This window comes from Kwoniella dejecticola, chromosome 10, assembly GCF_000512565.2.
Source record: "Kwoniella dejecticola CBS 10117 chromosome 10, complete sequence".
In the NCBI taxonomy this organism is placed as follows: Eukaryota; Fungi; Basidiomycota; class Tremellomycetes; order Tremellales; family Cryptococcaceae; genus Kwoniella; species Kwoniella dejecticola.
This window is the reverse complement of record NC_089310.1, coordinates 1,033,036-1,047,602: the sequence shown is the minus strand read 5'-3', so window position 1 is coordinate 1,047,602 and position 14,567 is coordinate 1,033,036. Positions and strand designations below refer to the sequence as shown.

At 49.2% G+C, this 14,567-nt stretch overlaps 8 protein-coding genes across 8 annotated transcripts; 5 read left to right on the top strand and 3 right to left on the bottom strand.

Moving 5' to 3' along the window:
* Positions 1-1,342: 1,342 nt before the first annotated feature.
* Positions 1,343-2,521, bottom strand: I303_107927 (uncharacterized protein; the record flags this gene model as incomplete). Its single annotated transcript, XM_065969710.1, has 5 exons — positions 1,343-1,817; positions 1,875-1,983; positions 2,036-2,219; positions 2,266-2,344; positions 2,397-2,521. 5 exons carry the CDS (start codon positions 2,519-2,521, stop codon positions 1,343-1,345), a joined length of 972 nt encoding a protein of 323 aa, XP_065825782.1.
* A 25-nt stretch (positions 2,522-2,546) lies between these two features.
* Positions 2,547-4,614, bottom strand: I303_107926 (uncharacterized protein; the record flags this gene model as incomplete). The annotated part of the gene is made up of 8 exons (XM_018411183.2): positions 2,547-2,601; positions 2,651-2,703; positions 2,755-2,796; positions 2,855-3,127; positions 3,180-3,531; positions 3,595-3,610; positions 3,666-4,070; positions 4,149-4,614. 8 exons carry the CDS (start codon positions 4,612-4,614, stop codon positions 2,547-2,549), a joined length of 1,662 nt encoding a protein of 553 aa, XP_018259851.2.
* Positions 4,615-5,254: 640 nt separating this feature from the next.
* On the top strand, positions 5,255-6,502 carry I303_107925 (uncharacterized protein; the record flags this gene model as incomplete). The annotated part of the gene is made up of 5 exons (XM_018411182.1): positions 5,255-5,450; positions 5,541-5,764; positions 5,830-5,930; positions 6,033-6,370; positions 6,432-6,502. The coding sequence occupies 5 exons, from the start codon at positions 5,255-5,257 to the stop codon at positions 6,500-6,502; spliced, it is 930 nt and encodes a 309-aa protein (XP_018259850.1).
* A 34-nt stretch (positions 6,503-6,536) lies between these two features.
* Positions 6,537-8,177, bottom strand: I303_107924 (mitochondrial 54S ribosomal uL1m domain-containing protein; the record flags this gene model as incomplete). Its single annotated transcript, XM_018411181.1, has 6 exons — positions 6,537-6,610; positions 6,664-6,787; positions 6,841-6,851; positions 6,912-7,347; positions 7,419-7,580; positions 7,653-8,177. The coding sequence occupies 6 exons, from the start codon at positions 8,175-8,177 to the stop codon at positions 6,537-6,539; spliced, it is 1,332 nt and encodes a 443-aa protein (XP_018259849.1).
* A 560-nt stretch (positions 8,178-8,737) lies between these two features.
* On the top strand, positions 8,738-11,046 carry I303_107923 (pyruvate kinase; the record flags this gene model as incomplete). Its single annotated transcript, XM_065969709.1, has 12 exons — positions 8,738-8,977; positions 9,031-9,112; positions 9,168-9,328; positions 9,380-9,469; positions 9,524-9,575; positions 9,619-10,082; positions 10,138-10,146; positions 10,200-10,317; positions 10,369-10,602; positions 10,653-10,776; positions 10,828-10,918; positions 10,969-11,046. The coding sequence occupies 12 exons, from the start codon at positions 8,738-8,740 to the stop codon at positions 11,044-11,046; spliced, it is 1,743 nt and encodes a 580-aa protein (XP_065825781.1).
* Positions 11,047-11,415: 369 nt separating this feature from the next.
* I303_107922 (uncharacterized protein) lies at positions 11,416-12,318 on the top strand (the record flags this gene model as incomplete). Its single annotated transcript, XM_065969708.1, has 3 exons — positions 11,416-11,634; positions 11,728-12,083; positions 12,177-12,318. 3 exons carry the CDS (start codon positions 11,416-11,418, stop codon positions 12,316-12,318), a joined length of 717 nt encoding a protein of 238 aa, XP_065825780.1.
* Positions 12,319-12,631: 313 nt separating this feature from the next.
* I303_107921 (uncharacterized protein) lies at positions 12,632-12,965 on the top strand (the record flags this gene model as incomplete). The annotated part of the gene is made up of 2 exons (XM_065969707.1): positions 12,632-12,823; positions 12,909-12,965. The coding sequence occupies 2 exons, from the start codon at positions 12,632-12,634 to the stop codon at positions 12,963-12,965; spliced, it is 249 nt and encodes an 82-aa protein (XP_065825779.1).
* A 462-nt stretch (positions 12,966-13,427) lies between these two features.
* On the top strand, positions 13,428-14,553 carry I303_107920 (uncharacterized protein; the record flags this gene model as incomplete). The annotated part of the gene is made up of 5 exons (XM_018411178.1): positions 13,428-13,493; positions 13,566-13,752; positions 13,840-13,936; positions 14,025-14,382; positions 14,443-14,553. The coding sequence occupies 5 exons, from the start codon at positions 13,428-13,430 to the stop codon at positions 14,551-14,553; spliced, it is 819 nt and encodes a 272-aa protein (XP_018259846.1).
* Between the last annotated feature and the right edge of the window lie 14 nt (positions 14,554-14,567).

The window sequence follows — 14,567 nt, the reverse complement described above, 5'->3', positions numbered from 1 at the left end:
ACGCCTCCTGGGATATGGGTCGATAAGATGCTTATACAGGTCGAGTTCCAGTAGTACGCTCTAAGAAGAGCAAATTTCGGCTCGTTTCGGGCAGGCGAGATGAGATGGAAAATGAATAAGAATTTTCGAGGGATCGCGTGGTGTCTTCGAATTTAAGCGAGGTTGGTCTCCTGACAGACTGACTGACGACAGTAAAGTTATTCCAATTGGCTAGTTTCACTCGTCTGTGTACTGGAGTTACTTTAGCGTAGAGCTGTAGGTGATTCACCACGGTGTGATGCTTGTCGGGCGTTTAATCGGAGAACAAGAGATCAAGTGATCAATATTTATCCAGTAAATGGTCGATCATCGAAAAGGATGGGGGTGATCACTTATATAGCTTTGACATCCATTGCCATGCAGCATGACTTCATACGCATCTACTAGCTCATTGGTCATTGGTCGAGATAACGGGACAAGACAAGGGATTACATGCTCCACATGACATCTCACTCATTGGGATAAAACGGACTAGCTGGACTGATAGGCTGGAGCTAAGGTGAGAATGAGAAAATACTTAAATACCTTAATCTCCACTTGTCCGCGTCCTGTTCTAGCACGATAACGAATGAGATCCAGTCCAATCAGAAGAGCGCTCTTATCAATATGAGTAACCAAAGACCATATGGAAGCACCCAGTCCCAGTTGACTTCGTAGTTCCGGCCGGTCTCGAAATCATAAATCTACAAAACCAGACCAAAGCGAAAGCGAAAATCATCTCGTTTTCTATAAAAAGATTTTTAACTCATAACGCAAGGCACAAAGTAGTAAATTACCGCCCATGCGCTCCTATGCCAATAAATTGCAGATCTCTTTTTCTGTGCGCCTGGCACATGCTCCCACAGGCAGACAGAGGTTCCCGCTAAATACGGAGGCAAAATCGTCAAATCGTGTGTACGTACGTATCTCTTCACGCGCACCATGTGATGGTGATGTCATCTCCCCACCAACACCAACACCAACACCAACACCAACACCGATACTGACACGCCGATGATCTGCTTTGCACATCAGCACAACGGTCCGCGATGGTGGGTAGACTGCCAACACTAAAGTCGGGATTGCCGTCGCGCTCTCTGGACAGAACACAGAATACTCGTGTATATAAGATGCGAGTCGATCAGCTGACTATCGACTAAACGCGCATTGATAGATAAACGCTCGAACGGTCAATCTAGGAAGATCCGAATGGCTATTCCGCATACAGCATATCCCCTGCAACGCAGAGACTATCGGCTATTCACACATATTATTGCATCAGATGTGCATGGTAAGCTACAATGGACAATGCACAATCTACAATTTACAACAACGAGAACTTGGGATCTACCTGCTGAGCTGGGGTCCTCAAGCTATCATCCCTTAATTCAGGAGGCAAGACTCCTTCCGTCGTATGACTTGCTATACTTTGCCAATTTACCCAGACCATCGATCCATTCGGACTTTGTCCATTTGAAGGTCCACCTGGACCGACGGGCGACTCGAAATGCGGTCTCACTGGACCTTGGCCAGGCACTTCAGGCTGGCTGAGATGGGTGATATTCTGCGGAGGAGTGGGCGTCTTGACTGGGAATCCGGCTGGATCGTATTCCCGTCTAATTTCAGGGTGAGCCACTTGCCAAGCTGGAGGTTGAGCTGGCAATTTAGGTACAGGTCCGGTATCGTCCGGGAGAGGGTGTCCTAGAGTTTCTTCCTCGATATGCGACATTACCATCTCGACCATGATCAGATGACGAGCTCCCATCGCGAATCGATTAGCCAGGGCGCCAAATGCCATTCTGTATGTGGAATCAGTAAATGCCGTGTATTGATGGGCAACCAGACCGACGACTCACTTGAAGACCACAATCTCAGATCGGAAAGCATAAGCAGCACCGTGGTCGTTGGTTTCAAGAGCACGTTGATAGAACAGAAGTAACGTTCGACAAGCCGTGAAGAAGTAGACTAATAGGGCTGTGAGCGAGCGTGCTTTGGCTATCCTCGCACAACGACTTACATGAACAGATAGGCATCACCATATACGATATATCGGCGTTACTGCTGACGACCAAGTAGACGATGTTGAGCACCGCTCTAGCTTCCATAAGCAAGCGCTGAGCAGAAGAGCACGAGGCATCACTGATGTCGGCGAAAGGTTCGTGCAGGAAGATGCTCGCAATCCGGGGGATGAGGTGAGCGGCCTTCAGACAATGTGTCAGCGGATGATCCGGCAATAAGGAGACTTACGATGAGATCTGCGTCGACTCCCTTGGCGTGTCCCTGCAAGTATTGTATCGGATCTCGAAGAGAAGGCGGGAAGTGGAGACTGCTCGATTGTCAGGAGAGGCTAATTCATGCACTGAATATGTTTGACTCACTTAAAAGCAGCTATATCCGCATCGATCTGCTTGAATTCAGGCATTTGCTTTGCAAGCAGTCGGTCCGCAGCGTCCATGCCACGGCATTGACGGATGAATCGGCAAGACCGCGAGAGCAGTATCATCCCTGCATTGGTCAGCGTAAGGCCCTTACGAGTGAGCCTCACCTTTCATCATCATGTTGAATCCATCAGCAACGGGATGGCTAGAACAAGGTCAGCTCGGTGCACTTATGCTCCGATGGGCGGACGTACTTTGTGAACAGATCCGGGGAATGGTAATATTGAGGATTCTCAGGCATATTTTTCTGTTCCCGAGATCAGCGCAGAACGGAGCGACTTTGCGATGCGTCACTTACCAGTTTCTCGAAATCCATTCGATGACAAGGCATTCTTGTTGTCTGGATCATGCGGGCATTCAGATGATACCCTTCACGCAGTTTCGCTGGAATGACTCACCATTTCGGCTACGGGCAATGTGTTGGGCCATCCGGAAGAAGCTGCCGAAATGCAGTCATTCGCAACGATATAATACATTACCGCCCGACGTTCCTCTCTTTCGGCGTCTGATTTAGGAGGTCCGAGGATCGATTGACGCAAAGCCGGCATACCAAAATGGTCTGGTTGGTGGTCAAGCAGTCCAAGACAGATCGCAAGTCTACCCGCTCCGCCAATCATCACCCATCCCTCGATCCACTTTGCGCTCGATTGACCCCAATGACAAAGAACAATCTGATGCACATCATTAGCGTCTGATACGCCATAGAGGAGACGTCGAACGCACCATGCATTGTAGCATATCCAGAAGACCTCTTCCGCTGACATGCTCAAACTTCAAAGCAGCCATAGCATACCTGGCATTTCGCTCGGAGAAACATGTTTCATCTGCTGGATCTTCATATGGCAGACCCTTTCCATTCGCTCGCTTGGCATCTGAATTCGTCTTTTCTACTGCTTCTCGAACAGGTCGACATTTGACAGCTGCTGTGTACCTTGCAGCAGCAGCGCAGATAGCGTGGAGCAGGGAGACATGTGGATAGTCGGTATGGGTGGGCGGGAGAGCTAATCTGGCGAGGAACGATTGACGATGTATGACCCGAGGGACGGATGGCACCATGTTGAAAAATGTTTCAACGCTAATCGTTTATCAGTAAGTGTAGAGCTCCACTGAGTAATTCGAGGTCAGCCTATAGACTTACAGATGTTCCAACATCGCTGTCAGGATGTAGAGCGTCAGCTGGGTAGGCAAATTGCACGACCGCTTACTCACATGGAGTAGGCAATTTCGGAGGCCAGCCAGGAAAAAGAATATCCAAGAATGGTCCGCTGAACCTCCCGGCCTCAGCGTCTATATCATTCGCGTCGGTAATCTGAGTGGATCTCCTTGTCGATTGCGGATCTTGAGGCACAACGGTAGGTATGGAAGTCGGCGGAGCGCCTGGTCCGGTAGGGTTGAATTCCAACGGAGCAGGGTAAGACAGCTGAGCAGCGAGGTTTGGTGGATCGTACGGGGCGCTGAGGAAATCAGCTGGGAATGTATTAGGCGTCGGTCCTGCCCAAGAGCTGGTTCCGACCGGGTCAGGACGCATAAATGGGTCGGTCTGTCCGTTTGTGGTATGGGGATTGCCAGAACGGCTTGATACGCTAGTAGCAGCTAAACGTTGTTGCAATTCCGCTATACCAATCATCCAGAGTCAGCTTCGACTATCACATCAGCAGTGGAGTTAAAGGAGAGAACGGTATCCAAGCTTACCGACTTTATCCTCCAGCTTCTTGATGACATCTTTGGGATCTTCGTCAACCGAAGCATCTTTCCTCTTCATGCCTCTATTCAAGTCCAATGGGCTGGATCCAGTAGAATATTTCAAGTGATGCTCATGCCCCTGTCCGAATTGTTGAGTGTGATCGTCATCTACGTCTTCTGCATCTTCATCATAGAAGCACTGAACTCCTCGGGCGTCCCTTTCTTCATCTGGCTGCGTTCGAGCTAAGAAATGATAACTTCGGACACAAGACGAGCAATGCGGTTTACCGGCATCGCACTTGATTCGCCGCCGTCGACAAGGCAGACATGCAGCATTCCGCTTGAGCTGGGGCAGTGTCCTGTTGAGCTTCCGTTGCTTTGTCTTCGGTGGTTCGGACGACTTTGGGTCAGTTTGGTTGCTCGTATTTGAGTTGGTGGGTGAATCACCGTCAGGCGGCACATTCGAAGGCGCCATGCTGACGATTGGCAGGAGTGTAGGGAAAGTCAAGATAGATCAGGACAAGACTGACGCTAATACGTTGAATGTGGAGTTGAGATTGTTGTATGCCGTTGTGCAGTCTGAGCTGTAACTGGGATTGCGATTGGGTCTATCGAAACGAAAGGGGGTTGGAATTATGGGATCTGGATGAAAGGGGTCGGGTATTGGTTATGGTCGTGGTCGTTTGAAGATGACTAATATGCGATCGCGATCACATTGATCGATAAGACAGGAGAAAGGAGTATCAAGGGGTCTATCCCCTCTGTCGCTGTGCAGGTGTATGTGTATGACTATCCGTGCTCTGTCTCTCTATTTGTATTTGTTATTGCGTCTGTGTGTGTGTGTTTTCGTATGTCATTCGGCGGAGTCGGCCATCCTCTGAGATGCCGGTACCCGAGCTCAACCATGACAATTACAATAAATCCTAATGAGACGGAGGAGTGTATTTGTTTCCGCTAATGTACAACAGAATTCGTCGTCCAAGCGTCCTCCACTCGAACTCGAAGGTATGGATGAATTTCGATCGACCTGATGAATAACCGAAACAGAAATAAAACCAATTCTGAAACACCTGCTTTTCGATATCATCGCACATATAAACAGCAAAGTAGGCGTCATGGCTTCAGTCGCTCGATCATTCCGCCCGATCGTCTCTCAGCCAAGTCGGCTGACAGTCAGACTCGCTGCTGGTGGACCGTCCCTCCCGGCTTCGCGATGGGCCCTTCCTTCGAGCAGTAGGCCAAGGCCGTATTCCTCGACGCAAGCAGTACAAGCTACAGTGCAAGATGGACCTGCTTTAACTCAAACAAATAGTCAGTCTCTCGATTCAAAAATGCCCGTGTCTTCGAGCATGTGCATCTGACACTGTGATGACGACCGCTGATTCTTTCTTGACCCCATAGGAGCCGAAGTCACCCTTCGACGATTCTGGAAAACGGTCCATATCAAAGAGACCGAGACCGAGTCGGAATCCGGAGGACTACAAGTAACATTAGATCATCGAGCATTAAAGACGCCTGGCGGGTCGAAATTGGTTATACCGGCCGAAAGGCGGTTGTTGGCTTTGTTGATTGCGAATGAATGGGAAAATCAGGATGAAGTGTTGAAACAGCATACTTTGCCTGTGGTGAGTCATATCTCACCATCGACGGAGAGTACAAAGTTGGTTGCTCATCTTTCCATGCATTGCAGACATCGCTTGTGTCTCGAGCCATAGATGGATTGGAAGAAGGCGCGATCAGGTCGGGAGTGATAGATCAGATGATGAAATACCTTGATACCGACACTATCCTGTGAGCTTCATCCTCTCCTGCATTCCTGCGCTGGCCGCCTGGTTCACTTCAGTGCAGGTCTCGGGACGGAGTGGGACAGAGCTGAAGTCAAGAATGTTGCAGGTTCACTAACGACACCCCGGCATCGCTGGTTCGGATGCAACACGAGCACTGGGATCCACTTTACTCATGGTTACAAGAGACCTACGACGTCAAGCTGAACCCGGCAGAAGGCTTTTCTCCGCCTAAGCAGAGCGAAGAGGTGAAAAGCAAATTGAGGGGAATCCTGGAACAGATGGACAGCTGGGAATTGGCAGCGTTTGAAAGAGCTGCTTACGCCTCGAAATCATTCGTTATTGCTCTAGCATTATGTAAAGGTCGACTGACGGCGAATCAAGCGGCGGAGGCGAGTCATGTGGAAGTAAGGAGTCAGATTGAACAATGGGGCGAAGTCGAAGATAGTAAGTTGTTCCCTCCCCTCCAGTATAGATTAGTCAATTGATACTGATGATGTACCTAAAGCCCACGATGTGGATTATCAAGATATACGAAGGGCTTTGGGGAGTGTAGCTTGTCTGCTAGTCAAGGTGTAGAAGGGATCATATCATTCATACATAAGATGCATATTTACTGTAACACATCGTTGATCTCTATACTTGGGCCGTTGGTGGTTTCTAGTCTGACAGCGGTGATCGAGGAGCCTGCGGACAATGTCAGCATTGCTTCCATTGAGAAAAAGCGAGGGCAGACGTACCCTTCTTCTTCTTCTTAGCAGCAGCAGTCACGGCGTCATCGGTCGTTCCTGCTGATTGATTATCCCGCACTGTCTGTATGAAAGATCGAATGTTATTCTCCACCGAGGGTATCTCGAAGTCCATCTGCAAAATTTGTCAGCTAGGGTTTCACCAAAAGTTCTGCGCGACTAGCTCACTCGAGCGACGGCTGAGACAAAGTCACGTCAGCTTCGGAATGACATTATCCGGAAGGAGGTGAACGACTTACGAATTCTGACCAATCCCTCTTTATCCGCCCTGTACTCCATCCGACCAGCTGCGTCCCTGATCTTTTCAGCCAACTCTTCACCTTCACCTACCAGCCCTCGTTTGGCTACAGGCATGAGCCCCTTCGGACCAAGATATCTCGCCAAATTTCGGGTGACCTGAGGCATCATACCGGGAGTAGCCAAGCATCGAGTCGGGGATATTCTACCCGATAAAACAGCCTCGAACAATTCTTCCCCTCCTACATAAGCTGCGCCCGCGGCTTTAGCTAGGTTGGATGATGGTGAATTCGGTTCGGCGAATACCAGTATAACCTCGGATGATCGGCGGGGATCTAATGGGAGGTGGAAATGGCCTCGGATGGGTAATGACGATTTGGTGGATTTGGTCGATAGAGTAAGGGAGTATGACGATGTTGGATTGGCAATTTCAAGGGCCTAAATCGAGCATTGGTCAATTGCGGTAGGATGAAAGGAGATGGAATCAAGGGTGGATAAGTTGAACTCACTCGTAATACTCGAGCAGCCTCGGATGCTGTCATAGCATCTGGATTGACTACCTTCTTCTTCTTTTTCGGCGAGAGTTTCTGGCTTCGTACGGAAGTAGCAGCGGTCGATGAGAAGGATGCAGATGCGGTGGGATGAACCGCGCCATTGAACGTGGCCGGGCGCTATATGCGATGCGATGCGATTCGACACAACTCGTCAGCCTGATCTGCAACAAGGAATACAAGAATACTTACAGCAGCTTGAGATAACGCTCGTCCAGCTTGCCCTCTGATAGTAGCTACACTTGAACCGATCATGGTGTCCGAATCACTGCTGTTTGTATCTGTATAGGCTTTTTCGACGGTCGGATGCTTAGTATTCTCAGAATGTGTTGTCCGGACCACTTGCTTGTGAGTAGATTTGGGCACGGGCGTGAATCTCTGGTTCTTGTTTGCTTTCGCACGACCTTGTTCCTCTTTCTGCTTCTTCTGGAACTTGGTATACCGTTTTTCAAGGTGTCTGAAAAGTTTGGCTTGCTGGATGAAGTATTCTTCGTATGGATCGGGTGTAGCCTCTTGCCTGCGCTTACCTCTGAGGGGGGTTATTCGCTGTCCTAAATGGTCTGGGTCGCTTGTTCCACTTTGACTGAGGAAGTTTGGTTGGTTTGACGCGAGAGTAGTAGAGGAATAGGACGTTATGCTTGAATCCTGGCTCGTTTCTGAAATTCCATATTCTGACGCCTCCGAAGACGAGGAGATCGCAGAGCGATGATGTGGCATTATGAGGAATACAAGTGATATTCAGCTACTGTTTTGGCGATATTCAGGGTGTCTCACGTGGATCAAACGGTGAAAAAGATGAATTGCCGGCGGAATTATTGATTTGAGTGTTTGATGCCTATCTCAAGCCAATGAGAAGGGGAGCAACGTGCAGAAAATAGCGAAAAATGATAAAACGATGAGCGTGTAATGACTTTCTGTTGGGGCAATAATAGTAAACCCATCAACAGTTATATACTTGCAACCAGCTTCATCTCATCCTTTATACATTGTATATCCCTACATATACACCTATACAACCCATCAAAAGAGTGAGTGACATCCTCGTGTTTGCTCATTGCTGTCTGAGTCAAAGTGGAGCAGAGCGAGGTCGGGTTGTCATTCCTTTCGAAAACTTGAATGGTCTATGACGACGTCAAGATCCCGTAGCACGTTTTGACGAACTCTATTCCTCATACTGTGCGAATGTCTCTGCCTAGTATAGAACCCATCAAGCTGACCGTTGGTTTCTTCCTTTCTCCTTCTCATCCTGTGAATACCCCTGCATATACCATCACACAATGCTCGGACACGTTGCCCCAACGCACCCCTTGGCTCCAACCCTTTGGAATCAACCTCATCGACTACCGCCTGATCCTCGCGCGCAACCTCGTCAACGTCAGTTCTCCATAGGAGGTCCGCTCAACATCATGTCTACCAGTCCGTACTCCAACAACACCCCCACTACCCAGCTTGCTTGGCAAGCATCCTTCAACACCAATTTTAATGATATGACTCCAGAGGAGAAGTTCTTCAGAAAGGTATGTTGCAGTCACCATAATCTGAATAGAATCGAAGCTCATGAAACTCTCAGACCTCTATCATTGCGACCATCGGTCCCAAGACTAACAATGTCGACACCCTCGTCAATCTTGCTGATGCTGGTATGAACATTGGTAAGTCATCCTTCAGTGTTTGCTCCTTTGTCAACGTGCTCATGAAATGCCTCAGTGCGAATGAACTTTTCGCACGGTTCATACGAATACCACCAATCCGTCATTGACAACGCCCGAGCAGCTGCTGCCAAGAGCCCCAACGGCCGACCTCTAGCTATTGCTCTTGACACCAAGGGTCCAGAGATCAGAACTGGTTTGATGACGAACGACACCGATGTGAGTCGATGCTCAGAGCATGAACGTCGTAGACAGGCTGACACCATTCAGGTCCCTATCGATGCCGGACATGAATTCATCATCACCACCGACAAAGCTTTCGCCGAGACTGGTACCAAAGAGCAAATCTACATGGACTACGCGAGTGACGTATCTCGCTTAAGTGCTTTACAAATGCTGATCGACCCTCTGTAGACCAACTTACCCAAAGTCACTGCTCCTGGCAAACTCATTTATGTCGATGATGGTGAGTTGGATCTCATGTGGATATAAATTGACACCCCCTTCAGGTATCCTCTCCCTCCAAGTCATCGCCATCGAAGCCGACAACAAGATCCGTGTCAAATCCCTCAACTCCGGTAACCTCTCCTCCAGAAAAGGTGTCAATCTCCCCAAGACTGCCGTCGACTTGCCTGCTCTCTCTGAAAAGGACAAGGCTGATTTGGCCTTCGGTGTCAAGAACGGTGTTGACATGATCTTCGCCTCGTTCATCCGATCCGGTAACGATGTTAAGGAGATTAGAAAGGTCCTCGGTACGGAAGGAGCCAACATCAAGATCATTGTTAAGATTGAGAATGAACAAGGTGTTACCAACTTTGACGAGATCTTGAGGGAGACCGATGGTGTAATGGTTGCTCGAGGAGATTTGGGTATCGAGATCCCAGCAAGTCAGGTGTTCGTCGCCCAAAAGATGATGATTGCCAAGTGTAATGTCGCTGGTAAACCCGTTATTTGTGCTACTCAGATGCTTGAGGTGAGTCAGCGTCGTCTCTGCCCCCTAATGCAGTGCTGATATGAAGTTTCCATAGTCTATGACAGTAAGCGACCTCAGACCCGCCGTACGCGCATTCCAGCTGACCACCATCCACAGTACAACCCTCGACCCACCCGAGCTGAAGTGTCAGATGTTGCCAACGCCGTTATGGATGGTGCCGATTGTGTCATGCTTTCTGGTGAGACCGCCAAGGGTAAATACCCTATCGAAGCCGGTAAGTGAGACCACATCCTGGACCGATGTGGTATCCTGACGCCCGCGACAGTCAAAATGATGGCCGAAACCGCCTACCTCGCTGAGAGATCGATCGCCTACCCACACTTGTTTGACCAGCTCAGAGCCCTCACCCCTCGACCAACCGAAACGGCCGAGACTCTCGCTCTCTCCGCCGTAGCCGCTGCCATGGAGCAAGACGCCGGTGCTATCATTGTCTTGTCCACAAGTGGTGTCTCTGCCAGACTTCTCTCCAAGTACAGACCCGAATGCCCTATCATCTGTGGTAAGTTGATTGCATCGTTCGTTATCATTGATGCTGACAAGGCTCGTTAGTCACTCGAAACCAACAAACCGCCAGACAACTGCACTTGTCCCGAGGTGTATACCCTGTTTGGTACCCCGAGCCTCGGGGTATCCCTGGAGACAAATGGCAAATCGACGTTGACAACCGAATCAGGTGAGCTGGGCTCCTTTAATCTGAGCGAGCATTTCCTGACATGCCCTTCAGGTATGGTCTCCGAGTTGCCCTTCAACTCGCCATCGTTAAGCCAGAAGCTACTGTCATGGCCGTGCAAGGATGGAAAGGTGGTCTCGGTCATGTGAGTGCGAAACCGCGCCGTTTGTGGATCTCGCTAAACCGGATTTTCAGACCAACACCCTCCGAATCCTCAGCGTTCCAGCTGACCCCGCAGACCTCGACTTGCACTCTATTGACCGAGAAGATTAAGCGGTGTCTCAGTGCGCGCTGCGCGATCACGTAGACAGTCACAACAGGAACCGATTAGACTAAGATAGCTCCATTTGATACAACGCAGAAGCCGCAGAGCTGTCGTCGGACCAATCTGACCCGGAAAATTTATATAGACATCGAGCTTGAGATATGAATGAGCGTTTACGTAGTAATGCAGAACATTATTGCAAAAATAAACCGCGTTGCGGATGCGTAACCTGCAGTTGCAGATCACATGGCAATGATAATTCTCGGCTTTCCATTTAAGCGAGATCTCGTCGTTCATCCTATCACCTCGACTGACGTCCATGAGAAAACATTGTTCTCACTCCATATTAGCCATTGAATGAGTGAGATCACAGCACAATGACCAAGATCCGCGTAGCCATTGCTCAAACAGCGCCTGTTGTTGCGCCCGAGGGTCCGGCGAAACTCGAAAAGCCGCATTCGACATCTCCATTCTCCACCATCGACCAGAATCTCACGATTGCCGTAGAATACGTAGAAAGAGCTGCGGCTGGAAAAGCAGAAGTGGTCATTTTTCCAGAATACTTCTTGCAAGGTATCGTCAATCAGAATAGACAGGTGAGTCAGTCAGACGCTCTCATCAAATCCAATTAGTCTGTGTTTGATGCTGGAGAACGAGGGACTAAGTTGTGTTGTATCTGGACACTGAAGTACCTCACATTCCCTTCGAAACACCTCTTAACGTTCTTGCAGACTCTCGCGAAGATACATGGAATAGCACTGTGCGGGACGATTGTGCATGGGACAAGAGAAGAAGGAGCTGGTCCTATCCCGGATTCGAACCCTTTCGACCATATCTCAACTCACACAGCTAAGAGCACGCACACGAATACCAAACAACCAGGCATCACCCCGGCGCAATTGGAATGGGCAAAATATCTGGAGAAACACCCCTTGTCGACAGAAGAGAGTGCTCAGCCGGTACTGTATAATACGGCGTTCTTCATTGATGAGAAAGGAGAGTTGATTGGGGAGTATACGAAAAAGAATCTATGGCATCCTGAACGGTAAGTCAAGTTGGTCTCGGCATTGACACGAGTACAAAAACATACACGAACACCTGAATAACCTCTTTTTTTTGCAGTGAAGCGAATGCGCAGGGAATACTTGAACATAGATTCGCAGGCTGACCCTGCTCATGCGCAAGATCTCGCAAATCAAGGCGCAGATGTCATTTTCGCGCCGACGTTCTGGTATACCGACTGCCGCCCACCCCTCAAGTATACCCTCCCTCTCCTCTAGAATCATTTTCCACTGCCTCCCCTACATCGCCCCTCACATCTCCCCCCCCCTCCCCCCCCCTCTCCCCCTCCCCTCCCCCCTTCTCCTCTCCCCTCCTCTCCCCTCTCCCTCCTCTCCCTTCTCCCTCCTTCTCCCTTTCCTCTCCCCCGGGTCTCCGGACTTCTCTACATCTGTCCCCCTTGCATTCCGCATTATCACTCTTCTCTCCTCCCCTCCTCAGATCCGCTCTGATGGTTAGTCGTTTGGCTGACGCTCCTTCCATGCTCAAAGCATCATACACAAATACGAACATGATCCGGAGTACGAGCACCATATGGTACAATCGTTATGCTTCGCCCGGTGCGCAGAGACCGAGACAGTGTGGATCATGTGCAACGCTGGCGGGGATCCTTTGGAAGGGTTCATGGGCGGAAGTGGAGCGTGGGTACCTCTCAGAGGTAAAGTAGCCAGTTGCGAGGTAGGGCCCAAGCTCGAAATAGTAGAAATCGATCTCAGTGTGCTCAAAGTAAGTCACCCATCACTCCCCAATCTGACCATGCACATATGCATTCAATTGCTGATGGATGTCACTTTTCGATGGAAATCTTTAGGATTCTAGGGAGACGTATAAAGTAAGAGAAGATGCAGCTAGAAGATCGGCGAGCTGAAGTCCGTATACGAAACGCTGTTTGATGCATGACGTTACCGTTCTCATTGTTTAGGTCATCAAACATGAATTTCTCAGTGCTTACACATCATCCGTCATTTTCAGCACACGCTTGATTTTGCGATTTTTGCCGGATTCGGTAATTTCCATATTTCCATTCGATCGCCTTCGGACTGACTCTACTTAGGACCTCGGACACCGAAGATGAACGAGATCTGGCTGATGGCTTTGACGCTTTGCTCTGCTGATAAACTCTCACTGATGACAAAGATAACGATGATGACACATGATGCTGACGTGAAATCAATGTTTACTGATGATGGATAGTGACTGACCATGGTATATAAAGCAGCGACAAGAGATGTAATCTGGCGGCTGGTTGTCATTTCTCAAAGCCAACACCACTACACATATCTCTACTCGAACGATCCATTCTAGAACACTCAAGTGAACGTACAACGCAATGTCAGCCAAACAAACTATATTAGTCATTGGAGCTACCGGCAAACAAGGAGGAGCTGTCATCAAAGTGAGCTTCTGGATCTTCAGATATTCACAGCTCAGTCAGGCTCCCCGTGACTAACCATGCGGTGGATATCAGGCGCTGGATCAATCCAAATATCGAATCATCGCAGCAACCCGGGACGCCTCAAGTGACAATGCCAAAGCATTAGGCGTTGAGCTGGTTGAAGGATCCCTCGAAGAACCAGATACCCTTTTTAAAGAACCTATACATGGTTTGTTCTTCGCTCTGGCGGCCCAAGATCCAGATGAACATCTCCGACAAGGTATGTGAACTTTCCGACCGGCCTCGTCAATCATCGCGATAGAGGATAGGTGCGGATCAGACGCTGATGGTAGAAGTCGGGTTATAGGTCTGGCGATCGTAGAGGCCGCGGCCAAACATGGTGTCAAGCATGTCGTCTATTCAGGTAGTGATTCCAGTGGGATCGACGATACCGGCATTGCCTTGTGAGTCGACATAGCTAATCCTGCCTCTGAATCTGTCTTGTGGGTGACAGGCACGGTATAAAGTGCTGATACAGATCGCAATTGTTAGCTTCGACTTGAAGAGAAAGATCGAAGCGAGTATCAAGTCCAAACCTTTCAAATGGACGATCTTAGCCCCAGTAGGGTTCATGGAGAATTTCTACTGGCCTTTATACCTCGATCAAGTCTCTACTACTTGGAAACGTGCCTCTCATAGTACATTCAAATTCATAGCTGTCAAAGATATCGGAAAGATCGCGGCGGAGGCTTTCGACAAACCCGAAGAATTCGCTGGAAAGCACCTGAATGTTGCAGGAGACGAATTGACACCTGATCAGATTATCGATACTTGGAAGGAAGTTACTGGACAGACTCTGCAAGCCAAAGAAGACCCCGTCTTCCCAGGCGCCTTTGCTGCTGCTTTTCAAGTGAGCATCTGACCCCATGAGATCCCATAAAGCGACAGAATGCTGATGGACGGTCTTCAGTTCTTCAATGATCATCAATTCGAAGCTGATGTAGGGGAGAACAAGAAGCTCTTCCCTTGGTTGACCGATCTCAAGTCGTGGTTGCAAGAAACTCCGTTTGCTAAGAAGTAGAGAGCGGGAACGCA